The sequence below is a fragment of the Pipra filicauda genome, unplaced genomic scaffold (genome assembly GCF_003945595.2).
Source record: "Pipra filicauda isolate LSUMZ 115617 unplaced genomic scaffold, ASM394559v2 scaffold638_size211741_pilon, whole genome shotgun sequence".
NCBI classification, from domain to species: Eukaryota; Metazoa; Chordata; class Aves; order Passeriformes; family Pipridae; genus Pipra; species Pipra filicauda.
Genome location: NW_024104796.1, coordinates 127,039 through 154,332, shown reverse-complemented (window position 1 = coordinate 154,332; position 27,294 = coordinate 127,039). Strand labels below are relative to the sequence as shown.

The window sequence follows — 27,294 nt, the reverse complement described above, 5'->3', positions numbered from 1 at the left end:
TCCTGACACTGACATCCGTTGTTGCAGTTCATACAGTTTTTCTTCATACTGTTTTCCACAGAATCAAATGGGAGCTACACTCGCAATATATTAAGAGCTCAAGGGGAAACCCTTTAGTTCTTCACAAGTTGTGAAATTGTTTTAACTCTGAAAGATTACCAGCAATCATTACTAAAAACAAAACAAAACAAAAAAAACCAAAACAAACAAACAAAAACAAAAACAAAAAAAAACACAAAAAAAAAAAACAAAAAAAAAAAAAAGAAAATTGAACTCCTCCTTTTGGTCACAGAGCAGAAAATTTCTGTTTTGCCACCACACAGCATCAGCTCCAGAGCAAAGAGTCTGGGAGTATTAAGCACAACATGCCTGGTAGCTTCAACCACAGACATTCAAAAGGTCTAATCCACTGCCAAAGAACAACCCCTCAAACCCCTGAAACAGATTCACATAGAAAAAAGGTAACCCCCTGGGCTCCAGGTGTCCCTCTCCAGCTGCAGGTACAGAACTTGCACCAGCTGCAACAAAACATCACTGGAAGCAGTGTGGCATCGCTCATCTTTGTATGATGATGGGTACTGAGAGACACTAGTTCAAGGAAAAAAAAACAGTCTAAAAAAATCTAAAGTGCTTAAGGCAATTTTTCATATCCCCATTTACTAAAAAAAAAAAAAAAAATGTACTAGATGTTAGCAGCAAAATTTGACATCTGTGCAAACTATTATACAACAAATCCATCCTCTTAAGGGTAAAAAAATCACATGTTATGTTCACCTAGGACATCAGTTAAACCAAAACTTGCAAGTCACAAGTCACAGTATAAAACACTTCAAGCTTTTCTCTAACTAAATGTTAAAGAAAAAATTACATTTTTACATTTGTGCATATCAAATCCACCTTGCAGGTTGCACTACAGCTTGCTAAAAAAAAAAAGAAGTTTATAATTTAAATGCTCTTACATAGGGCTGGAGATTAGTCATAGTTTGCTCTTACTACACATTAGCTTGTTGTAAACATCCCCTTTCCTTCCAAAAAGGGAAATTTAAAGAGGAACTACAGCTGAACACCCAAGATCAAGCCAGTGGCTGGGTGCTGTGAGGAGATGTCAGCCTGTTCTGATGTCTGTGTACCACAGTCCTAGACAAGAACAGGCCTCAAAACTGAATTCCCAGCAGCTGATCCCCTAAAACTCCCAGTCAGGTGTCCACTGCAGTAAAAAGAAAAGGATTATACACAGATTATTGGGATAACAACATCTGCAGAAAAATGCGTGAAACAGATTCAGACACTGTTAACTAAGAACCATGTCACCTTTGAGTATCTTTGCCCCAAGATCCCAATCACTGAACTTGCAGGAGAAGGTAGAGATTAACTGGGAATTATTTTGTACTCTTCTCTGCAAAAAGAGATTACAGGTAACTGTTCACAATGTAAATAATTAGAGATGCTCAAGTTCCAGATGCAAAATAAACACTAAGGGCTCAACCATCCTGTCAACTTCATGATTTCCGAAAAAAAAAACCCCACAAACTTTATAGTTAATTTTCTTGTTAATTTTAACTTCCCACTGAACACCATAGCCAATTTATTAGAAGTTAAATTTCTCCTCCTCTTGAGAAATTGGGACAGAAATTGGGACAGAAAGGAACCACTGATAATAATAAGATTTAACATAATTAGATGTTCATCTTTTTTATGGGCTAAAGGATACACATAAAATAAAAAAGTACATTGGCCCAGTAGGAAAGGAGCCAATTAATTATGGACCCTTATCAGCATGAATTTACACAACAGTTTTCAGGTGATACCAGGAAACAATTTTCAGTTAGGAAACAGCTGATTTAAATGTGTACCTGAAAACTATTTCTAGGTTCCTGGACTTGATAAGAGGGAAGAAAACAGATTTAAACAATCTATATGACACCAGTAATTCTCACTGACAAGCTGAAATTTTCCATGAAGAATGTAACATGATTTTTACTTTTTTTTTTAGCTCTCTCTCTTATGAATGATTTGACTATTGTTACTAAGCTTCCAACTAAGAACCAAGGTGATGGAACACCCTGGCTCAACATTTCAAAAGCCAAGAGAGGACCCAAAGCTGAGAGCTTTTGACAGACTGGTATCATCCTGTAGTTTAAAAAAAAAAGCTCTGGATCTTTTGGTTCTGAACCTCTTCTCCAAAATATTTCCTGGCTCATGACTGGGTATCATAATGTGTCTTCATTGAGGACATAAGAATGCTTTTAAATACCTATACATTGTTACATTTTCTGTAATTTGTGACAAACAGGAGCCAATCTCAATATACATGATTTTTAAATGAATTTCTCATGGGAAATAGGAAAATCTTATATTAGGGGAAAAAAAGAAATCACAGTCTGCTCTTACTGTTTCTTCATATCAGGCCTACAGATACTTTTAATATTCTTCTGAAGTCATGCTGCTGTGATGTTTTACCAGGCTAAGCCAGCAAATCAGTATTATTTCAAAACGTATGTCTGACATCACAAGTTCTAACAGGAAGCCTAGTAATAATAAAATACATAATTAAATAAGTTGTATTAGGAGAGCTAATAAAATGGTATTTGCTATATTCTTCATAGAAAAATAACATCTGCAACAAAACTAATATTTGAGTCCATAATAAAATTATTAAATACAGTATTAGAAAAGTACACAGTTACAGCTTTTGATTTCTTTTTTTTTTTTTAAATAGGCAACAGTTCAGTTTTCTGACATTTGTCTGGATTCCCAGTAGGTTCCTAACACTTTAGCCTCAAACCTTTGCGCTATCAGTACCCAGGCCCTAAACAGCAGAAGGTAGCAAACCCAGTTTAATCCAATGCTCACAAGCTTCTGTGAGTAGTAGCTACACAGAAAAAAATCAAAATTCAGCAATAGAAATGTTTAACAGACACTACTAGGCAACATTGTTTAGGCTACTTGTTGAGCCACTCAATCCATTTTCACTTTTCTGAAGGGTTTTCACAGCACTTGGCACCTGCAATCCAGTACTCACTGTGAGACCTCCACACCAGATCTAAGGGGAAAAAGAAAAATCTACATTATGGACTACATACATCTCTCTCCTCCCATCCCACAAGCCCCACAACGGAACTAACAAAAAAGTTATCCTGCAGCTCTACATCTTCTCTCTTGCTCTCGTCACAGCATTCTGTAAAGCATTCTAATCAGAGACAAGCTAATTTTTAAGTCGACAAAGTCTAAGATGCTTCACATACTATGCTTTATGACTGTAAGTTTATAACTAAGGCTAAGATTTTATACAAAAAGACTTGCTCCTAATAGGAGAATTCCTTTGAAGGCCAATGAGCCAGCAGCAAGTACTTCAAACGACAATGAAAAGCAACAACATCGCTATGCTCCAGTGCCTGAAAGCAGTGCTTATTTCTTCCATGTCATGCTAAAACTATGTCAATGTAAACACAGTACAAAAAAATCTGTTTTATTTTCTAAAATAATGTTTTGTTTATAATATTATATATTTTCTAATATATTGTTTATTACTTTACTAATATATTATTCATAATATTATATACATCTATGTATTCATAATATAATATTTATGAAATTATATAGTTATAAAATATTATGTTTTATTTATAATATATTATTTTGTGTTACTTAGGAACTGACTTAATGAGTCAGTCTTAGCAATGCTAGAGGGAAGGCTAACACATTCTAACATTTCTGAAGCTAAACTTGTCCCTGTGTACATGCAAAGTTCTACTGGAGTGCTACTATAAGCACCACATGAAATCAAATAGAAAAGAGTTAAACATCTTCTAAAAATTACTAGTCAGCCAAAACCAGTGCTTCCAGTTTCCTTCTTGACAAAGCAATTAAGTCTTCGGTAAACTGAATTCAGTGCTAAAAGCTGAACAAAATTTTATAGATACTGACCATGAAGCCTGGTAGTAATGGTTGGGTAAATTTAGTCCTGAAGGTGTGTAACAGCGCCTTTGAGTTTGCATTGTAAAATGAGAGCTGACCTAAGAGAAAGAAAACAAGTTGGCATACAGTTTAAAACATAAGCATTTAAACATGCTTAGATGCTGTTGCTGTCTAACTTTTACAAAAAAATGATTCTTTCCCAGGGAAAGGTTTCCAGAACATGCTAAGTACAGTCCACAAAACAGAAAAGTTCACAATTAGTAGCTCTGTCACACAGATGAACTCAAGTCATTCGACATTACAAGAATTAGAATACAAACAGCTCTGGGCCTGTGTTTTCATAACAGACTGTCATTCTTGAAGTAATGCACTGCTTCAGCCCTGTACTGCTCCAACTCCACACAGACAGTCAAGTTTTTACCTCCATCCCCTAAGACTGTAATTTACCTCCATCAAAGTCACAGTATACTCCTATTCTGTCAGGAACAGGTATATCAAGAGTCTTTGCTTTATTATTATGTTTTGCTGAGAATGTGGTTTGCAGCCAGTTGTTGATATGGATGCACCAGCTTGAATTAGTCTTTCCCAGCTGGTCAAATTTCCCTGGGTTTCTGTATGTGACTCCCACGCTGTAGGATTTGCAGTCCTTCTGGGCTCTCACTTCCCAGTAATGCTGTCCACTCTCAACAGCAGTGTCTCCTACCAAAGAAATACATTTAATTGCTGTAATTGAGTGTACCTTAAAATGCTGCCTTCCTAACAGGCACCAGTGATGTCTACTCTGTTTTACTTTAAAGTGAAGGCATTAAAAAAATCTGAACTATAAGGATTAATAAAAAAGTACAATAGAATATAAATATAAAAGACTAATGAGACTGTATTTATAATTCAGGTAATACATATTTAACACCAATTTACATTGAACAGCAGTGAATGTCAGTCATTAAAAGCTTTGTAATAAAGAGTTTCAACAGACCTGAAGACACTGCAGTACAAAATTCTGGTGTTTTATGGGCAAATGGGGCAGGACAACGTTAATGACGCAGCCTTGAACTGCCACAAAGTTTCCCTCAAATTCTTGCCTCATCTGCCCTTTCCACAGCATCACACCCCTAACAGAGCAAACAGGTCCACCTTACCCAGCACCGTGTAGGATTCACCAGCAAAGCGATCCCTGCTGCCCCTGGCCGAGGCTCTTGGGCTGTTGGTGGCTCTCTTCGGAGATGCTGCATTGCTTCTAAAAAGAGATGAAGCACTCAAGATTTGGACACAGCTACAGAATGGCACATGTAAGTGTTCCCGAGTCAGCAAGAGACACGCAAAGCTACTGAAACGACACACTAGTTAAGCCGCTTAGTAGCTCTTAACAGCTCACATGCACAAGGACTGGGAGGGAAGAGGTGACAGACAGAAAAATAATACAAGATGTTGTAACAAACAAGTTCAAAGGCAGCTGAGAACAGACAGGAGTGGGGGGAAAAAACACACGTGTGGTGCATGGTTTGAATGAAACACACTTTGTGCTGGAGAATATTCTAACGAGCAATCAGTTGTATAAGAGAATAATTTTAACCTAATGAGGTTTTCAAACTATTTTTTAACCTGTTAGACCCTCAAAAATAATTCTCAGCAATTTAACCATTAAACCAAGTGAAGGTTATCTGCAATATTCGTCAGTAGCCAGAAAATCACATCTGATTACTATTTTAAAGGCAATCAGTAGCAAAGAATTTTAATTTCTCAGAAATAGCTATGCAGTTTTGAGGTTAATTTCATTGACAAAAAAACCCCAAGTAAGTACAAAATCAGTCTCTGAAATACCCTTGATAAGGAATTTTCCATGTTTCATCTCCTGTAGTCTACAATACATTAGCCTCAGAAGAGTTACCACACACAAGAGTTTTCTCTCTGACTTATCCTTCAGCTAATATTTGGTAAAGCTATTTGCTACTTTAACATCCACTAATACAGCTTGTTTCCTTTCCACTTCACTCAATGCTAATTTCAAGTTTTCTGGAGTTATTTTCAAATAGCATTTCAGAAAGGATTAGAAAGGGTTCCTTTTTGCTTAATACCATCATTAAAATAAGGTCACATGGGAATCAAAAACAGAGAGATATTAAGCTGTCATACATAATTATACTAAAATCTAGTTCATGACCAGGTTTGTTCTATTCCAGTTACAGAATTCTACAAGAAATCACTTGTGATGATGAAAAAGTTGTTCATCACCATTCAGCACACAAATTTGACAACAGTGATCAGAAGACAGCTATGTTTGTAAACTGCAGACAAGAGTTACATGAAGGGGGTAAGTGTAATATTGTGCAGGTGCACCACATCAAGTACTTTTAAATTCCGTAAAAATGGGAGATACTGCAGTTTACTTACCAAATAAAAAGTTAACAAGTGATAGCATGGGGGGGGAAAAGCAAAGCCAAGAATTAAAGCATAATTTCAGGAGGAACCATCACTCTTTGCAGATTGCATCCTTCTTCAGTTGCATCAAGCATCTTCCACTCACACTTCCAACAAATGCTGCCCAAAGTTTTCTATTAGATCCGGTATAAATGAGTTATGCAGAAAGCAATGTGGCCATTTAGAGAATCACCATAAGAAAAAAACACAGGTACTTTGCTAGTATTTTCTCAAGGTTAGGAAAGCATTAAAAGGATATTAATATCATTTATTTTGCTCAAGTCTGTAAACGGCCATTGCATGTGCTTTGTCCTATCAAAATCTAATAGCCTTTAAGAATTGAGAAAATGACATTAAATATTTGACATAAAAGCTTCAAAAAACAGGTTTTCAGTTTTGTTTTGTTTTTTTTTTCCTCACAGTGCTTAAGTTTACCTTCCAACAGGAAAAGGCAGCAAATTTTATAGCAGTTTGGTGCCCACTTTCCAATACAGCACAGTCTTTAACAGCTAGTAACTGACACATTTCTTCCACTATTCAGTGGCCAAATATTCTTATCTCATGGGTTTAGGATTGTTTAGGATCCATTTCAGCACACAAAACATACTCCAAGCAATATGTATCCTCTTTTGGAGAAGAAAGGTCAAGGAGAGAGATCAGAAATCATCCAGAGGCTTTTTTTCTAGTCTAATAAGTTACAGATAATTAAGCATTTTGTTGCCATTTTGTGTTTCCAACCCTTAAAAATTATGCATTAAAACAATTATAGTGCAATTTTTTCCCCACCTACTGTGGAGCCAGCTCCAAAAATTTTTCTTCTAATGCAGACATTCCACAGATGCTCTTAACAGGGAACAAAAGCCTCCTACCAGAATAAAGCTCATCTAAATCTCCTGCTAGAAAAGGTAGGTCTAAGTTGTAAAGCTGAACATGTGACCATGTCCTTCTACCAAAGCAAAGGCAAGAACTTTACAAAGAGAGGCCAAAGTACAAGATTCCCAGAGTTGGGCAAGTAGGAACACCTCCAAGACACTTTTAAAATTTAGTTTAGCAGAAACTGATACGCTTTGTGTAGTGGAACTATTGACACTGCACAACTTCAAGAGCTTGTTTTGCCTACACAAGCTTTTCTTTATTGCTGATCTCAAGTCAAAGGTAGATATGCCTGATAGATAAACACAGGGGAGTAACACCTACAAGACAGGCATGTCTTTTGTCCCCTCAATTCTAAACCACCGAAAAAAAGTGAGAGCAAAAACAGGAGAAGTAATCTGTCAAAAAGGAGTTTTATTAAAACAAAAGAAAAAATTTTACCCTAAAAAACCCACAACTGCACAAGGAATAGGAAAATATTTTACCTGACTTTAAAATCTCAAAAAGATGCTCTCTCATTTGAACAATTGGTTCTGCAATTAGAATTGCTATGAAGCCTTTTACATGTCATCAGGCTAAATTTCATCTTTTTTTTAGCCTGTAAAAACATCTACTTCTTACCCTCTGAAGTCTAGTAAAAGCTACAGAACAAGTTCAGATGGAAAGAGGTTTTCAGATTCAAAAATAAGAACCAAAAAAATATTTTAAAGTTCCCCGAAAGGAGATCTTTACTACATTTGTAAAAAAGCAGTGAGTCATCCTGTAAGTAAGCCTCAATACGTCTGTAAATAACAGGGATCTTTGTATCAACATTAAAATACATAATGCTCTTCCAACTATTGCAATTTAGGTTTCATACACACTAGGATGCATCCTTCCAGAAAGGCTCTCTTCCAGTCAGTGGAAAATGTATAATAAACATAATCTCTACAAATCCAAATTAAACTTTCAAATAACTTCTAAAAGCATATGTCCTGTTACTAATAAAGGCTATTAGATTTGTTTCTCATGACATCAAGCAAAGGAAAGTAGCATAGATCCCCAACAAAACTAGGTGCTAGATCCTAGGAATAAGAGGTATATTATCACCTTCTATTGCTCTTCAGCAGAGGATTCTGGCCACTGTCGACAGAAATAAGTAGGCATTAAAGAACTGTTCAATTACTACAGTAAATTATCCCCATATTTTAAATGCCAATTAAGGGACTGGGGCACAGTCAAAAGACAACTGGGTTTGCTCAGCATGAGGAAGACAAAAGCTAACTGCTGTCTTTAACGATGTAACAGGAACAGAGAAGATCAAGCCAGGCTTTCCTCAGAGGGGTGCACATTGAGAGGCACTTGGTACTCATTGCACCACAGGAAATTCCAGTCAGGTATCAGGATATTCCTGCCCTCCCATGAAGGTGGCCTGGAATAGAGGGCCAGCGAGTCAACACATTCATCCACACATCCCTCATCCTTGGATATATTAAAGGCTCAGCCAAGAGCAGACTGACCTAATAATGTTCTTCCTTTATTCAGTGATTCAGAATAGCACACATCTAACAATCTACCACGAACTCAGCCACTTTCACAAGAGTTATGTTTCATTATTCATTATCTTTTGCTATCGGGTTTGTTTAATTGGTACCTTTCCCTCACTAAGGAGGGTTTGAGATAACATCAAACACTTCAGGGTGGATGTGCCCTGAAAGAAGCTGCAATCCACAAACCTTTCATCATATTTTCTCTCCCACTGTCCAGCTGAGGAGGAGAAGCAATAGAGCAGGTGGGTGGGCACCTGGTGGCTAGCCAGGGCCAATCCACCAGATCTACAACTTACTTCAGAACCTTGAATGATAAGCCCAACAAATGTATTTTTAAAATATTATTTAACAACTATGACACAATTCTAGCCTCCGCATCTGTGTGACAGAAGGGGAAAAAAAAAATTAAAATTTCTTCTGGAGAGAGATTTCTGAATGAAAATTCCTTTCATGTCCCGCTGTCCTCAAGTGCTTTAATTCCCCCCTGCCCTCCAATTGCCAGAGGAAGTATTCCAGACATTTACAAAACAGAGGTCTTACCTATTTTTATTTTCCTTCCCTTTTATTTTTTCTTGACCTTTGCCTCCAGTGGGATCCCATTCAACAAAGGTGTCTTCAACTTTCAAGTTCAGGTGAGATGAAGTACTGTCCAAACTGAACAAAAATGCTGGTCAAGATAAAATAGAAAACAGTGAAATGGCATAACGCTCTCTCCCAGCAGTGACTATTCATAGAAAATTATATAAGGAGCAAGAAAAATGCAGCACAGCGTTATTAGATGTAACAGAAAAATCAGCTTTTCAGTCTGACACTTGTAATCAATGTAAGGAGCCCTTCAAATAAAGCCCATCAACCTACTTTCAGTACACAGGTTACAAAGTAAGTATTATCATCTCTAAAATGCTTCAGAGTCAGGAAGTAAATTCAGCTAGTCCTTGCTGCTGCTGTTTACAGCCTACTCAAGATTCTTATAATTATGAATTTCTTAAAAAGGAAGGCATATTTTCCATGCTCAGCAGCAGTGATTCTCCAACAAGGTGTTTATGATTTATAAGGACTTCAAACTTGGGGAATACTCAATAGACAGGGTAGCACATCCAGGTAGACAATGCTGAACTGTGAAGTCAGCTGCAGATACAAGAACAGCAGAGGATTCATGGAGCAGGAAGAGACTTGGTATTTGTGGCAGCCAAGCCCTTCGTGCAAGAAAACAAAACTAATACAACAGGCAAAATTCCCTAAAGATATTTACAGACTGTTCTGTAACTGTCCTAATACCAACAGATACTGCAGTTTGATTCTGAAAAAAAGTATACTTTAGATTTTTAAGAGTTTAGAGTTCAACAGTACACAAATGTAAAGAACAGTCAGATAATCACATGGATAAGGAAGCTGGTTTTCTATGGGTGGATTAATAAAGAAAGTGAACCAAATGTTCACCCATAAATAATGAAAATAATATAGGAAGTGTGGTAACTGCCCAAACAATCAAAACCAGAATTACTTTTCTGTTACTGGAGTAGGGAATGTAAGTGGCTATTAAGTGGATACTATGTGTCTGACAATGACTGTTTTTAAGAGTATTAAAGTAATTTTAGGAAAGTTATCAGAATGCCCATTAGCTCATTCAAACTGCATATAGCTTTGTTCTTATGAAATAGCTTCCACAAGTAATAGCATTTACATATAAATTTATATAGTTGATACCAGTCATTTTGCCCTTTACATCACAGACCTGGCTGTAACTCAAGCCACAGGATCACTATCTCCACCTTAAGAGTTAAGACTTGTGTTCTCTCACAAAACATCACTTCCAGGACTGATAGTTTATTTAAAAGATGATGTTAGGAAGCCATCCTAACAGTCCTCACACCAACCAATTTTGAACACAATGACTGTAAACCTTTAGCAAATTTGAAGTTGTTTATTTTTTTTAATATTGACAGTGGTAAGAATCTAGAGCTACAAAGTAAAAAACAAACAAACAAACAAAAAACCCCAACCCAACCCTTTCCAGCCCCTTCTAGTTACAGAAAGCTGTATCTGTCACTAATAACCAGATAACTACACCAACTGTTTAGATGCCCCAAGAGTCATTCATCCACAACATTCATCTTTCTCTTGCTGTATGCTGGCATGATGTAGGAGCACATGGCACTGTCAATCCACAATTCAAAGCAGCCAATGTCAAGCTCTGCTGGAGAAAGTTGACATTATTATGCCATTTTTCAAGGCCTGAATGCTGAAAGCACAGCTTTGTGCCAATATGCTTCTTAATCCTTTACAGAGATGGCTGTTTTCCCTGTTACTTAGGATGTGTTTCAGCAGTGCTTGTTCAGAAGCAGATTCAACATACAGGTTCATAAAGAAGGCAGAAAAGTTTAAGTACAGGTTTTTCACTACAGCTAAGATTAGTCTTTCAAATTTTACCTTTGGTTTCCAGAGTTATGGGATCAGAGTATTCCCCTGCTACAGCTTTGTTGCAAGCTTGTACTCTAAGGTTCATGTATTTTGTATCAAATTTCAGACCTAAAAAGCAAACGTTTAGAAACCTGGAATTACATTGGTTACTGACAACTTTTACAAGACTAAGGCCTATTCCATGCAGCTGTCTTGCATTTACCTCAATCTGCAAAATCATGCTTAAATATCAGCACAAACTTTAATTAACACAAGATTTTTTTACAAAACCTCAAAGTCAAAATAAAAGACAGAGCTATTACTGTACACAGCACCCAAGACTAATGTGATATAACGGAAGCTTCATTACATGCAGAAAAAGGGGTATTTTGCAAAACTTCCAAGCATAAAGAGTTATATTGATATTCTGGTGTTTGGAGTATAAAAGGCCTTTACCTGACAACGTGTATTGAGTGGCTTTGATGTAGTTGATCACTTCCCAATGCTGTTCACCTTTTAGTCGAGGGAGCCCATCAAAGTTGGTTTTCCTGTACTCCAGTACAAAGTGATCAATTCTGGGGTCTTCTTCAGGCATCCTCCATGATACTGTTACGCAGTTATCAGCAACCATACATGCTGCTACATCTATCTCTGGAGCTTTAGGGACTGCACAAGCACACAGGTCAGTTTAAAGACGACAATGGGTATTACTTTGTTCTCCTTGGATTTACAGAATCCGGAAGTTGCCCCTGGCCTAGTAACACTCCTTCTTTTACAGGATCTATTTCATTAGCAAAGCATGATCAAAGACTAGGCTTATTACTCATTTCTTCTATTTAACACACATTTCACTAAATGAGAAGTACACATGAGCTCTAGAGTGAGCATCCGTGTCAAATCTTCCAGATGTTTGTTTTGTCTGTAAGTTAGGCTGACTCCCTTCTGGAAGCAGCAAGAAGGACTTGCTAGAGTAGAGTGGACTTACAATTATGAATCTACAGGGAAAACATTAAAAAGCAAACTTCTGTTTCTGAGTCTTTGGAAGGTAAGTACATCTGCAACCCCCACAGAGTATCACTTATATTTCCTATAAAAATCACTATAGTGATACATAGTATCACTATGTCTATAGTGACACACAGTATTTCCCACTATCCACTCCACAGTCACCTAGTTTTCTTTCCTTTTCACCCCGTCTTGAAAGAAGGGAAAACAATTCCAAAGATCCACTAAAGGCTGAAGTTTTGTATATATACAACAGAAGTCTATTTCCAGGAAATCAAGGAGCACTTCAGTCTGTGGAAAATATTTTGCAAAAGAAGGCATTTACATACTATTTATAGTGTCTAAAGTACATTCAAGGAAGACTTTAGCTGGAGGAAGTAATAAAGACTTCTTACTGTTTGCATTTTTTGGAGGAAGATTCTGCAAAAAATCTTTTCCTTTGTTTCAGCATTGATAAAAGCTCGAAATACACATGAGAGTGGCCTGCAAGTCAGTGTATCAAGCAGGAGCATCAAAAAAGGATAATCCCGATGCATCTGTGGAACTGATAGACCTGCAGACTTTTTTTGGTCAAAAATCATCTCTTCATACCTCTCAGGCCCTAAACTGTGCTTTCTATAGAGGTCCCAGTGACCAAGTCCTAATTACATATACATTTGTCTTTATGCAGTTTTCCGCTTAACTATTTCTTGAACAGATTGTTATCCATGATTCCCCTTCACAGTGACTGATGACAATCAACTTCACATTATTTATGGTTCAGTCCTTTAGAGATGTGTAATTTTACACTCTAGATACAGACATCTCCTAGAGCTACAGCAGGTGTACTACAAGCAGAAGGCCTAACTCGCTTTATGAACACTACCTTCACACCTTCTCTTCACAATCTCTTCAAATATTTCAAAGGCAGCACTGCTGAAATGCACCCTTTTAACCCTCACATCCCTGCAGATTAAGCCAAGCGGGAATTACACTGAAGCTGGTGTTATAGGTTTAAAATGCCTGAGAACAAATGAGCAGCATAGAAGAGACTGAAAGCACAAAATATTCAAGTCTGCACTGGGACAGTTACATTTCTTCACAGAGGCTTGTGTAGTGCTGTGCTTTGGATTTGTGATGAAAATGGTTTTGATAACACAGGGGTTTTAGTTAATTTGAGTAGCATCAAGTCCTCTTCTGCTTCTCACACCACCCTGTCAGTGAGGGAGCTGAAGGAGCACAGCCAGGACAGCTGACCCCACCTGACCCAAGGGATATTCCAGGCCATATGACGTCACGCTCAGCACATAAACTGGGTGGGGGGGATGTTCAGAGTGATGGCACCTTGTCCTCCCAAGTCCCCATGATGGAGATAAGTTCACCTACACACAAAGCTTTTGCTTTACCTATTAAACTGTTTTTATCTCGACCCCCAATTTTTCTCACTTTTGCCCTTCTTATTGTCTTTCCCATCTCACCACGGAAGGGGAGAGTGAGCAAGCAGCTCTGTGGCGTTTAGCTGCCTGCTGGGGTTAAACTACAACACAGGCTCAAGTGTTAATTCCATGCATTTGCCATCAAAGTCATCCAGCAATAATTTGAAATTAATTCAATATGATGCCTTAATAGGCAAAAGAAAAATTAAGATTAGGACAAGCAATTCAGTTCCTATACCTTTACGTTTAGCTACTTACTCCCATTATTTTTGTCATAAGATACCAGATAAAGAGTCTTACATATGCTTGGGGTGACACCGAGCCTTCAGCATAATTCTCTGGCAAGCAGTGTTCAAACTACCACACCACCAAACCCATTTTCCGTTTCCTAGACTAGAACATTAGTATTTCCTGATGTATAAAAGCCTGTCAATGCTCAGTGCAAATTTGCCTGTAACAGTTTAAGTTGTATTTGGTGTCTGAGTAATTTGAAAGCAATTTGAAATAGAAAAGAAGATTTATACCCAGAAAGTCAATTTTCCTATTTAAAAAAATCAAAGGCCCAAAACAATTTAAATTCCTAAGTATTTAACAAGGAAAATCCATGTATAAGAAAGGTCATACTAAATAATACCTTTATCTAGACACAAGACTTTGTTCATACTTGCTGTTAGATCTTTACACTCTCATTCCTATTAAACAGGTACACTGTGACCTACCCTGCTCCCTTAGCTATGGAATACAGAGCAATGACTGACACCCAGAGTCTAAGACTAGAAGGTAAATTTCTGCCCGGACTCTGGTAGCTGACCACCAGGAATAACACTGGTCATTTACTACACCTGCTACCACATACTGTATCTGCAACATCCAAGACAAACGGGCAGAGATGTAAACTGATGCTGCTAAGTCCTTAACAGATTTGGATCAGTGACCCAGAAATGGAACAACCTGCACCCCTGCCAGCATATTCCTGTCAATATATTCTTGGTAACAGTCAAGGGCAAAGTGTTCTAAATAGGGAAGCAGTATGAATAAAAAGACATTAAAGATATATACTGGTCTAATGCACCTAAGTCTACGGTCAGGTATCAATACACATTTTGTATTATGGTAATCATAATCACAGCACTAGTAGACTATCTCTTTCCTATATTTCAAACCATTTCACCACTCTTGAAAGTGACATAGTAGTTTACATTTCCATCTGTAACACTACTGCAGAGAAACAGGACTTTGGAGTGTCACTGAGCATCAAGAGAAACTTCAGATAACTTCGCAAAGTACAGAGAACTGACAACTCAGAAAAAAACATGGTCTGGAAGACTCATTCTCACTTCTAAGGTCAATGTTATTTTCCAAAATCCTGTCATATGTAGAAACTAACAAAAAGCCAGAAAACTCTTATCCTTGAGGTATTCAAATTAACATGCAATGAGTAAGAATGAGTTTAGGTACTGTGAAAAAGGGTGCAAGAGGTACAGTTTTCTTTTGTTTGGTTGGTTTGAAGATAGTAAGTTGTTTCATGTAATAACAAATTAAGCCCAGTGCATACAGTTTTTACCTGGCAAAAACTTCACAGCCTGAAGCATGCGCTTTTCCAGAGTGAAGTCCACCATCAAATGAGCCATACTGTCACTGACTTTTGGTTTCAGGGAGAGGCGGAATGCTGAAGCCACTGTGACACTGAAGTCAAGAAAGAAGCATTAACAAAATGTATCTTACATTGTTTAAGCCATTTTTCAAAACTGCAATCGGATAACCTGTAACATTAACGTCAAACTACTGATCAAAGAGAAGAACATTTTTCTAACAGATAACTGTTTACCATTTAGCACACTCAAAAATAAACTGTCTCAGTGCAAGCTACCAGTTGTTCTATATTACTAGGCAAATAAATACTAGAGGCAACTAGAGAAGAGCTTAAACCTTTTTACTACTGAAAAGCTTGGATAAGAGACAAAACAAAATCCATATCACTTGACATAAAATCAGTAAGTGTGAAAAATCTAAAGCACCACAGACTCAGGATCATATTTAGGCATTTCTAAACAGCAGTGAACAAGCTGACTATGCTGCTTTCATATCTATGTCTGATTGTATCCAGATATGAGAAATGCTAAGTTGCATTTTGGAACATGCATGTATTAGACCTGTTTTACAAGATACACTGAAGAACTCTCTGAAATTCAACAAAGGCAAGTGCAAGGTCCCGCACCTTGACAGGAATAATGCCAGGCATCAGGATAGGTTGGGGATTGACCTGCTGGGAAGTAGGTCTGTGGAGAAGGCCCTGGGGGTCCTGGTGGACAACAAGCTGTCCCTGAGCCAGCAGTGGGACCTGGGGGCCAGGGCGGCCAGTGGCATCTGGCAGTGAATCAGGAAGAGCATTGCCAGCAGGTCAGGGACATGATCCCGTTCCTCTACTCAGCCCTGTGAGGCACATCTGGAGTGCTGTGTCCAGTTCCGAGCTTCTCAAGACAGACATAGAGCTCCTGGAGCAGGTCCAGCGGAGGCTACGAAGATAATTAGGGGACCAGAGCATCTCTCCAACAAGGAAAGGCTGAAGGAGCTGGGCCTGTTCAGTCTCAAGAAGAGATACAGAGGGAACCTCATCCCTGTCTGTCAGTGTCTGCAAGGAGGGGTCAGAGGGTGGACCAGGCTCTGCTCAGGGGTGCCCAGCAATGGGACAAGAGGAATGGGCAGACCTGATGCACAGGAAGTTCCACCTGAACATGAGGAAGAATTTCTTTGCTGTGCAGTGACCAACCACTGGAACAGACTGCCCAGAGAGGGTGTGGAGTCTCCCTTACTGGAGATATTCCAGAACTGTATGGGCACAATCCTGTGTCATGTGCTCTGGGATGGCCCTGCTGGAGCAGGGAGGTTGGACCAGATGACTCATTGTGGTCACTCCCTCCACGATCCATCCTGTGATCCTGTGCTCCCATTTCCACTTCTGAAATCTTAGCTCAATACTTGCTCTGAATACTCCCAAGATAATTCTGTACTCCAACTACACTACTAAAAATAAGGACAAGTTTCTAGAATAGTTCTCTGACTCCGAAGACATCAGGCCATGCAGAAGAATTTGAATAACACCGATTCTGACAGCACACAGGTCCCAAATTTTGCTTAAAAAAAAAATAAAATTCTTAACTATAAAGTATTATACACACCACAAAAGTCAACTGTAAATACCTAAATTTATTCTACACCCACAGATGTGCAGCATCTTTAGAATATCTAGTTCATATCACTCCCTGTGAGGTACCATGTACTTCACCAGCATGCAAGAGAGATTGTGTGCTAACCACAGATACACCAAATAATAGTGAAAAACAAAAAATCTGGTAGTGAGGAAGGGGGAAGAAATATCAAGTTTATTACTAAAGATATATATATATCAGGAGTGACAAGCTCTACAATTTTGGGACACAAGACTGAACTGAATATCATAAAAGACAAGTCAATTGATTTCCCAAGACAGGGTTCATGGTCTGAAATTCTGTATGGGCTGCCTGGCACACTCCACTGCTCAGCCAGATGGGTAGAGTAAATCTCTCCTTAAGGGAAAATAATCCTCTGATTAGCAGTAGAACACCAGGGAGCAGTCGGCTTCAGACAGCTTTTTAACTTCTGTTTAGACACCAGTCTTAGAGAACCACGCAGGATGAGGTGATATAGCATTTCAAGAAACCAGAAATTACTACTGATAAAAAGTATTAAGATTCCCATCACTGCCACTATCCACTTTCCCTTTGATTTGATAAGGACCCTAAATCTTTACCCTTGAAAACACAAAGTTTTATTTCTCTAGCAATTACTCATTTTATACAGCACTTAAGAGAATTTAGTCCATAAGACCCTTCCTTGAAAAACCTGTAAATTCAAAGACAAACTATTTGGTCCATAAGAGCAACATATGCTGAAAGCACCCTGTCAGCTGCCTTTCAAAGTATTATGCACATCATAGTAAGCTTTTTGAACCAGAAGGTCAGACTCTTGGAATATAGTTAACATTCTTCTAAGTGAAGGAAAAATGGCCCTAGCATTTATTTTGAAACAGTAAAGCTTTGCTTTTAAAACAATAGTTTGAAAACACAGCTCAAAGAAAAGCTACCAGAAATAATAATTTCACTGTCATTAGTCAGAGTGATGTCACCAGAAATATTTTAACGGCTACAAGACTTCTGACATTCAGAAGGAAAATTAGCTAGCAAAAGTCCTTAAGCACTTTAAAAAATAGAAAAAGAACAATATTTTCTCACAACTTAAAGGGGCAGAGTCAGCTTGAAACATCATCAAATTTCAGCCATCAGGTATTAATAAGCTTATTATTAAAAATAATTTATATACATATATATATAAAAAGAGATAATCATAATAGCAGTAGCTGATACAGAGCTCTATTCCCTTCATTAAAACCTTCTATTAATTTAAAGATATGAAAAGCCAGGAAAAATACTACATGAGCAGCACAGAAGTTTTTAGTTCTCTCTCAAGAGTTGTGGCAGCTAACACTTAGGGAAGAGTCAACAAATTTGACTTAAGCTGACTATGGCCCTTTCAAAATAAATGTGTTTTCAAGGATAAGATTAATTCAAAGACAGAAAAGTGATAGATTTTGTACTGTACCTATCTTTGATCTGTCTGGCAGCCTTGATGCATGTCAGGAAGAAGAGAGAGAGAAAGCAGTTAGTATTTCCATGCAAGTATCCATGGCAGTAACATGCAAGAAGGCTGAGAACCATCTCCGCTGCATTGCTCAAATTTGAAGATCAAAATGAGCTTAACATTTTTATCAAAACAGATTGTCCCATTAAGCACGTTAATAGCATGGGTTAGCATGGCAACAGCATCTCACCTGAGAAAAAACCACTGATTTTAACAACCACACCAAACCAATTCCAAATTGCTCAACTTCCTGGGTGTCTTTTTAACTAAACTGATGAAGAGAAATCTACTCCCCATCACATTTTAAAGTAGGTACAGGACGAAGTCAGCAACATTTAGCTACCATGGCATTTTCTGTGAAGTTATGAAGTGCTTATTAGTGGCATGTGACCACACATGGCTTGTTTGGCTACACATCATAGAGATGTATGGTCTGATAAACAAGAAAAACTAGGACTTGCTCTAACTTTTACTATGAAAGTTATTAAACTCTTCCAACAATACTTCCTAAACATTGTCTCTGTGTGTCAGTATTAAAAAATGACAGAACATAGTTCTTCCCAGCACTTAAATGATACCCCTCAAGCAGATGCAGAAGCGGTAATGACATATTTCAAAGATAAAGACTAACTGGCATTTAGAAAGACAAAAATTCCTGTCCTTCACAAAGAGGAGCTACAAACCTAAAACAAATGTTATTGCTGAAGTAGGGATGGCCTAGTCGTGTCTGTTATCCATGACTGAAGCTAACGTTGCTACTTGATGCAGTTGCCATGCAGCTGAACTGGTTTTCCTTCCAAAGAGGAGACAAGAAACATCAAGTAGCTTTCCAGTTTGAAGTCGAAAGTGGAGAACTTCCCAATTTTTCACTAATTACAAGTCATATTCAATTAAAAAAAAAAAATCGTGTCCCTGCTACAAAACCAATTGTATATTCCAAAAGTGGGAAGCAGGAAAAAACCAAGTGTTTAGAAAGAATTTAATTAAAGAGGTAGTCTTATTTTACCTCAAAACAAAGTTATTGTAGAAGCTATGGGCTGATTCTCCTGTATGACAGCTGTAGATAAATAGAGCTACTTCACAACACTCCTAGAGTATCCAAAGAAAATCTGTGCTAATTGAAAGAGCATGGGCTGGAGCTTCCCCTTCAGGAACACTTGCTGTTCTTACCAGCAGAGTAATAAAATTGTCTGCCTAATAGCCTTAAAATGCCATATCCAAATGCACAAGTGCTAGTTAGTGTAATACCAGTATCATATCCTAGATAGTAACAGGTCATTGAATTGGACTTTGGTATCTTAAGCTTCAGACGCCAAATCTGAAAAGACTTTCCCCCCAGCAAACACTCAAATAGCTTTCCTTAGTCTATTTGATTGGAAAAGAGCATTAGAGATATCTGAAACAAAACACCTTACAATAAAGTCTACGCCACACTCTGCATAGAGCTGACTTTATTTTTTTACACATCACTGTGACAAGACAGAAAGGACAACTCCAACTGAAGTCCTAACAAAAATGCTCAGCTTAAGGAATTGTTGCTCTTCAAGCCACATAAATCAAAGCTTACACCCAGAAAGCAGGAAAGCACACAAACATGCTGCCAAAAGCTAAAACTGACACAGTAAGACAGCTTTCCTCCTCACTCTTTTAACAAGATTTGTGTCCTTGTTCCCGCTAAAATGCAGGGAGGAAAAAAGTAATTTGGCCTTGGATTTGGCACAGCTGATCCCAGTACTACGACAAGGGTTACTGTAGCAAGCACTAGTGTACTGATTAAGTGTATGTGGGGAACTGCTTCATTAACTTACAAGCATATTCTTCCAGTTAGATACACGTTACCTGATTTACAAATCTGCTGTGCTAAAGAAAAATTATCTGTATTGGTATCACAATGCAAGGCCCAAATCCAGGCTCTTGTCTACACAAATGTGTTGGAAGGTTTTGGGGAATATACAGAATTCAGTTTCAAACTAGGTTCTGAACTGAATCTAGTTTTGCAAGATCATTCAGCACAGCTGCAGAGTTCAAGATCCACAGTTTGCATTAAGTTCTGCAAAACAAACATCACCTACAGACAGAATCCAGAGACTGTCCGCAAGCATCATGGATCAGCACTGGGAATGGACAGGTCACTTCGAGTGACTTCGAGTGCTGGCCATCACACATTTTCCAAGTCTTTACTCAGCTTTAGAGAGATTTATTTCACCTTCACTTCCTGAATTCATCAGTGCAAGTTTGCTTAACAATGGCAGTTGTTCAGGAGAAGGCACTGCTTTCCTTCCCTGCTCACTCTGAATAACAAGAAACCCCCTTATTTTGTTAGAAATTAGTCTTGAATAAAGATTCAAGACTGTAGTGCTTGACTTGGCTTCTTTAACAGAGCAATAACCCCTCTCAGCCTGGGGGTTCTTTCTGTGTGTTTGTAGTGGCTGGTCAGCTGTCAGCAGGGTCCTAGTGTGTGTGAACGAGGAGGCTGACTGCTGGCCTCGCTGTACTGGCGGTCACCGTAGTGACTCCCAGGGGCCATATGTGTACAGAATGTTTTATAAGTACCTGGATACCCTGTTAGTAGCCTGGGGTTGCCTGTGTTTTGAGTGCCTCTCTGGAGACACACTATCCATAACGCTGCTGATGCTTTTGAGAAAGCACGCAGGATCACCCTTGAGGAGAAAAGACAACGCAGAAAGACTCGTGCCTTGCAGAATATACCACCTAAGGAGTCTTTCTGCTGTGCCTTTTGCAACCAGATGTGCCTGTCTCGTATTGGCCTTTTTAGCCACCAGTGCTCTTGTAACAAACGTGGGTAGAGCCCTCCCCAAATCTTTGTTTGCGAAGTCTGGCCATGATGATGCCTCTCTATCCTTACTGTCAGTACAGCTGGTAAGTTTACAGGGTCCAGGAGAGTAATGCAAAGGATATTTCAAATGGAGATGGATACCAACATCCGCCTTACGCCCATCTGCTCAATGTTTTCTACCTCTAAGAGTTTTGCAGGGTTCTTTATGTCCAGAGACTGCACAGCAATTTCCAGCAGCTCTTCAGAACTCTCCAGGGCATGACTGCACTGGCTAAGCTGATCCTGAAGCAAAAACAGAGAGAACAATTTGATGTATTCACATTTTAAAAAGTGGTTTATGAAGTACCAGTCCTAGAAACTACATGGCTTTATTATGCATTTATAACAACTTATTACCTTATATAATCAAGGTGATTACCTCTGACACAGCATGCAACCAAAACTTCACTGTGCTTCACGAGTGCACAGCGACACATGCCACATCCTACAACTCCAAAGGGGAAAAAGCTGGATAGGTGGTGAAGTCTCATTTAAAAGCCAGATTTAATTTCAAGGCCTGTTTTTCTCCCCCCCCCAAAAAATAAGGATTTCAGAAGTAAAGAAATAAACACTTATATTCTTGTGCATTACAATTTCTATTTACAGAACTGCATACTACTGATCTATGAATGACAGTGTTTAATGTAGCAGTAGCTTTAAAAAAGGCAATGACTTTATCCCCAACCAGCTCCAGAACTGTCACAAGACAATCCTGAAAATCAATATTGCTATATGACAGATGGGAATAGCAGAGGAATAGGAACAGAGGAAGTTTACAAATGTAGTTATATAGTTACCTGCAGAGCTTGAATTTTACGAGCCTCTTCTTGCTGGATAGTGTTGGCCATACTCCCCTTCATCTCATGCAATACAGAATACAGACCATCAAATTCTTCATCCAGCTCACTGATTGCATTGGAAGAGTTTACCTAAGAAGAGAATTGAAAATGCTGTTTACACTGGAAACAATGAAAACTAGCCTTTTAGACTGAAACTCACATTATTTGCCCACACATGTTTTGCCATGACCACTAGATACCTTGTGACTGCCCCTCAACTTATCAAAAGGGGAAAAGCATTAGGAACAACGGACAAATCCTAAGCAGACTCTACAGGGGGACTCTGGATGCTGACACCCATGAAAATTCCATGATACTCAAACTTGCACAGAACCAGCATACCTGGCAGCTTTGTTCCATATCAAAAAAAAGCCTTGATTTCCCTCCTCCAATTATACATGGCTTGCTAGATGTTTGGAAGGAGGCAGTTATCCAGTTCCACGTAAAGTGATTTCACTTCATACTAAAAGCTGCACTCAAGACATCAATTTAAAGATTTGCTGGACAACTTCCATATCTGCATTTAACGTGTCTCAGTTTTAGCATGAAACAACTTATAGCTGATTGACAGACTAAAAGAACCTAAATCTCATCCTCGTTTAGATGCTTTAACAGCTAGGCCTAACTTTCAGCTTAAGCCCAACAATTTGCAACTACCAAAAAGTGAAAGAGCAAATAATATTCTCTCAAGTACCAGGATGGGCTCATTTTTCAGCTTGCCAAATAGAGTAGAAGTCTAAAAAACAGAGTACTTCCATCTAACAGGAGTTTGAGATCTTGCATCAGAATCCAAATTCTCTCTTCCACACGAAGTTCTACAACAGCTTTTCTCGTGAGATGCAAAACCATCACGCCTTTTATCTAGAGACAGACTTCCGACATGCAGTATTTTGAACTTGATTCTTACAGCCTACCCCTTAGACGCTATCCAGTTTGGGACTAACAAAACTGGAAAGGTGCTCCCCTCTCAGCTACAAGCTATGAGCCTCAATATATATGTACCTGAACATTTGATATTGTATGGTTCAGCATGTCGATGAAGTTGTGAATTTCATCATTTTTGTTCACTAGAGTACTGACAATCCTCTGCAGAGTCTCCTAGAATTACAAAAACAAGTGAGAGAAGTTGTAAAATCACCTTGTGATTTTTTTGATCATCACCACTTCACCATACGTGAAAACTCATCATACACATCCCAGGCATGGCAAACTGAGCTTGCGTTCTGATGGGATCAGGAAATGCATTTTGTTAGTAAAGGGAAAGGATACCACAGGTCTAAGAAGTATTCCACCAAACTGAAGATCTCCAGCTGTTAGTTTGAGGGAAATCAATAATACTCCACTGTTCCACGTTTTGCTAAGCAAGTCACCTACACCAGAACACCTCTGGCACACACAACTTCTCCAGATGAGGAAGGCAGTGCTTGAGCAACAAAATAGAGAACTAATAAAGAAACTTTAAAAAGCTGGTAAAAGGTAACATAGAACAAAAACTAGCATTTCACAGTGTTGAAAGAAACAAGTGTTAAATAACTAAGATGACAGTTTATTCTATATACAGAAATAAACCTATAACAGTGATCTGTACACTTATTCTACAAGTGGCAAAATAGTTTGGTTGAATAGACTTATATTCCAATTAAAAGTGACCTCAAAGAGGAAAGTTTTCTGAGAGCGTAGAAAGAGAATCAAGGTTATTTCAGTGACGTACTAATCTAAATGTTCAAAAAGCAGTAGATTCAGCTTACAAAGCACATACAAGCAGGCAAAACTATCAGGTACATCAAAACGTATTCTAAATTATTTAATACTACCAAGTCTAATTTTGTTGAGTTGCCAGTCACATATTCTAAGAATTTGACAAAAACACATAAGTGTGTGGTACTTAAGTCAAGTAAAGCTCAAAGCATATCACCATATGTAAGAAAAAATAAAGGACAAGGTGAGGAAGCAACTAAGAATTTTCTGTAATTTTACTTCAGGCTGGTTGATAAGAAGTTTCAGAAGCAAACTGAACTCTAATATGCTAAATTTGGCTCTTTAAAAAAAAAGTAATCCCTGTCCTAATTATAATTAACAAATTATTAATCAGCTGGACTCAGAGTTTCAATAGCTCAGCCTAACACTGTTACTTGACAACATTTAAGAACTCAAGGCATGGAGAAATAATAAGCATGCTTTAAAAGCAGCCAGACCACCAGAGAGATGTTGCAGAAGTTCCTTCCACAAGCAATTCCTTAAAAACCATGTACTGTTTAGATCACATTTGTCTGCTGGAAAGCAAGAAGAATATTTTATCCTTTCACAACATCCACAGTGAACATCAACATTACATCCAGTACAAGGAACTTCTCCCCTACTACTAAGACATGCTCATTCCTCTTTCTTCTGATCCCTTCCTCAGCAGTTTACAACAAATCTGCAATGAGGTATTTACTGGTACCCCAGCCCACTGCCTGTTTTCTGGTGTCATGCTCACAAAGTTAAACCACTGACAGAGGAATCTGAAATTTTAGTGCTTTTAGCACAGGTGTTGATGGTGTTACGTGCAGAGGTAACAGACCAGCTGGCAGTGGCTGAAGCCAGGACTCTCAGAACAGAAACAAGACCTTGGCTTCTTTCAGAAACAAGAGTACAGCAAGTCTTGACCACTTCATTACTGAACTTTTTTGTTGTCTGGTGAAAACTGAGCAAGGCTAAAGGCAGTTTTGTGTACATTAGAATGGCAGACAAATCACCATTGTCCAACCAGCTGCTTCTGCATTCACCACTGACCAGAGGCAATTGTTTTCACATGCCAGATAGCCTGGAGATAAGCCTTAGATCCTATGAGCAGAACTGTCAATTTGGATGAACACAGAAACTCACAATCCTCTTTCAGCAAGGATCTTAGAGCCTATTCAGTTGAAACACACGGGGGAAAAAAAGTCTTCTTGTATACAGTGCTGAACAATGTTGTTGGATTTTAAGCCACACTATGATTAAAGAAGAAGATCTATGTGTGAGGGTAATTTAAAAAGCATTCAGGCACACAAAAACATAGCAACAACTGGAAGACAGCTGTCCACTTCTAGAAGCATAGAGGCCCCTCATAAAAGTTAAAGAGTAAACTTTGATAAATTAAACAATTACAGCAGTTCTGTTTAAGAAGGAGCTATCAACTTGCTCAAGATCATATTGAGGGCTTATAACCTGTTTGCATACAGAGCAGTTTCTGTAGCAGTCTTGGGCCTAGGACAAAATTGTGAGACATTTTAACCTTCACGTCCATATCAAATTTCAAAGAGGACATGCTTACTTAGCCTCCATTAATTTAATTTTCTGCACTTGTTAACACACTGAAGCTGCCAAAGTTTGAAGGAGAACTTCATACAGTGCAGGTGACAGTAGCAATTTAATACTGTTAGAGAAAGCATTGTAAAATGTGAGATCCACTGCAATTTTGTTACTGTATTCAGAACCTCTGAGCAGCACTGAAATTCAAATATGACTCCATTCCGAAACAATCACTTAGGGCACCCACAACAGCTGCAGCCCTCATTTACTTCTCTTCCAGAGAGACTAATCTCACACAGAGCAGGCAAAGGCAGACAGACTCAAATTCACATAGTTCCTACCAGAAGTACACTTATTGCCATTTCACATCCATCTCAGCTTCCAAAGCATGTGTTCAGAGACATTAGTTGCTTAGCATAAATAAGTTTTAAGGAGAATGAGTTACACAGAGATACAATACTGTGTGATCTGGCATATTGCTTCCTTAGCTTTACTTGCTTAGCATGAGCAGCTGGATTTGCTGACCACAAACTGTGAACTCACACCAAGATCTGTTGTCAGCTGGAACAGAGTTAATTTCCTCAGTAATTTTCCTAGTAGCAGGCACAGTGCCGGGTTTTGGCTTTAGGATGTGAAGCATACTGATAAAACACTGATATTCTGGTTGTCTTTAAGTAACATTCACCACAAGTCTGGGGCTTTTTTAGCTTCCCATGCTCTGCCAGCGAGCAGGTGCACTGGAAGCACAAAGCAGAAGACTAGGAAGATACAGTTATCAGCAGAAACTGTAACTCAACAAGGTAAGAACAGTGAAGAGCCTGCCTGTGTGGATACAGAGAAACAATCTCAAGACCTGCCAGAAGACTCCAGACTAAAAATCAGCACCAGACCAAGAGCACGTGAGCATGTGCAAAGTCATCAGGGTACAACTGTGAGGAGATGCCTTTGTTTTGGGACTCAGCTTAAGCTGACCTGCTGCTGTACCACTCTCTTAAGGGATTTATTTTGATAAATCTGACACCTGAAGACTTCATTATGAGGCTAAGCCTGAAGAAGCTGCGACTCCTTGAATGGTGTGAGAATGTTCAAGCAACAGCTTCTCCTCTAACACACAGCCTGGCAGTGCACAAACACTTAACTGAAGTATCAAACATCCCTAATTTGTAAGTTTCAAGCCATCAATAGCGCTAAGTCACTCTGACCCCACTCACAAACCAGCTTCTAGGCTGAGGAAAGCACAGTCCTCACAGAGACAGTAACAGAAGCCCTTTGGCACCAACAGACTGAGAGCCAAAAGGCTGAGTCACAACTTTTTTCAGGTGAGCATCATTTTTAGAAAGCCCCAAATGTTGGCCAGTGATTTCTCCAAGGGGGGTGATAGCAAGTAAAGGAAGAAGGCAATTGTAGGGTAGCAGCCACCGGGAAAAGAAACGCCACAAAACGCTTTTCTTCATTAATTCCCTTCAACTCTAGATTGCATCAGTGGCAAACAGAAGGGCTTATGTACGCACCGTAATCACTTATGACAGGGATACACAGGGTGAAAGGGCTCCACACCGCTGCCGCACTTCCTTACAGAACCATAGGAATTGTTGGGGTTGGAAGGAACCTCTGGAGATCATCCAGCCCAATCCCCCCTGCCTAGGCAGGGTCACCTCGAGCAGGTGACACAGGAGCGCGTCCTGGTGGGTCCGGGATATCTCCAGAGAGAGGGAGACATTTCTTGTCTGCAGATATTCCTTGCTCCCGCAACACAGGCGGGGAGCGAGCAGACTCGAGGAAGCCTCTCTGGATGCGCATCCCCCGAACTCCTCCCTTGCGCCGCTGTCCTCCCGTACAACTCCCTCTTCCACCACCCCTCCCCAGGCAGCCAGGCCGAGCGTCGAGAAACGCCAACACCGCCGGGAAAACGCTCCGCCGACACCCCTCCAGCCCCTCCTTCCCCCCCACCGCCTCGGCGCTGCCCACCCGGCCCGGCCCCGCGAGGACTCACGCGTTCCTCGTCCATGGCGGCGGGAGCGACGCGGGCGGGGATGCGAGACAGAGGGATACAGGGATGCGCTCCCCCCCCACTCCGGGATAAGCGGCCCCGCGACCCCGCCCCGCCC

General features: G+C 39.2%; 1 protein-coding gene across 4 annotated transcripts; it reads right to left on the bottom strand.

Annotated features, from left to right (window-relative positions):
* Positions 1 to 623: 623 nt before the first annotated feature.
* On the bottom strand, positions 624 to 27,269 carry FSD1L (fibronectin type III and SPRY domain containing 1 like). Of its 4 annotated transcripts, none has more exons than XM_027722882.2 (14): positions 27,180 to 27,269; positions 22,913 to 23,008; positions 21,869 to 22,000; positions 21,213 to 21,314; positions 18,197 to 18,219; positions 15,123 to 15,244; positions 11,595 to 11,804; positions 11,169 to 11,267; positions 9,279 to 9,405; positions 8,299 to 8,331; positions 5,058 to 5,155; positions 4,366 to 4,617; positions 3,928 to 4,016; positions 624 to 3,043 (listed from the first exon to the last, which is right to left on the bottom strand). In XM_027722882.2, the coding sequence occupies exons 1-14, from the start codon at positions 27,192 to 27,194 to the stop codon at positions 2,924 to 2,926; spliced, it is 1,518 nt and encodes a 505-aa protein (XP_027578683.1). In that variant the 5' UTR covers positions 27,195 to 27,269; the 3' UTR covers positions 624 to 2,923. The 4 variants fall into 4 exon arrangements, with proteins under 4 accessions (XP_027578683.1, XP_039244275.1, XP_027578684.1 ...); XM_039388341.1 differs by lacking the exon at positions 27,180 to 27,269 and adding an exon at positions 26,698 to 26,716; XM_027722883.2 differs by lacking the exon at positions 8,299 to 8,331.
* Between the last annotated feature and the right edge of the window lie 25 nt (positions 27,270 to 27,294).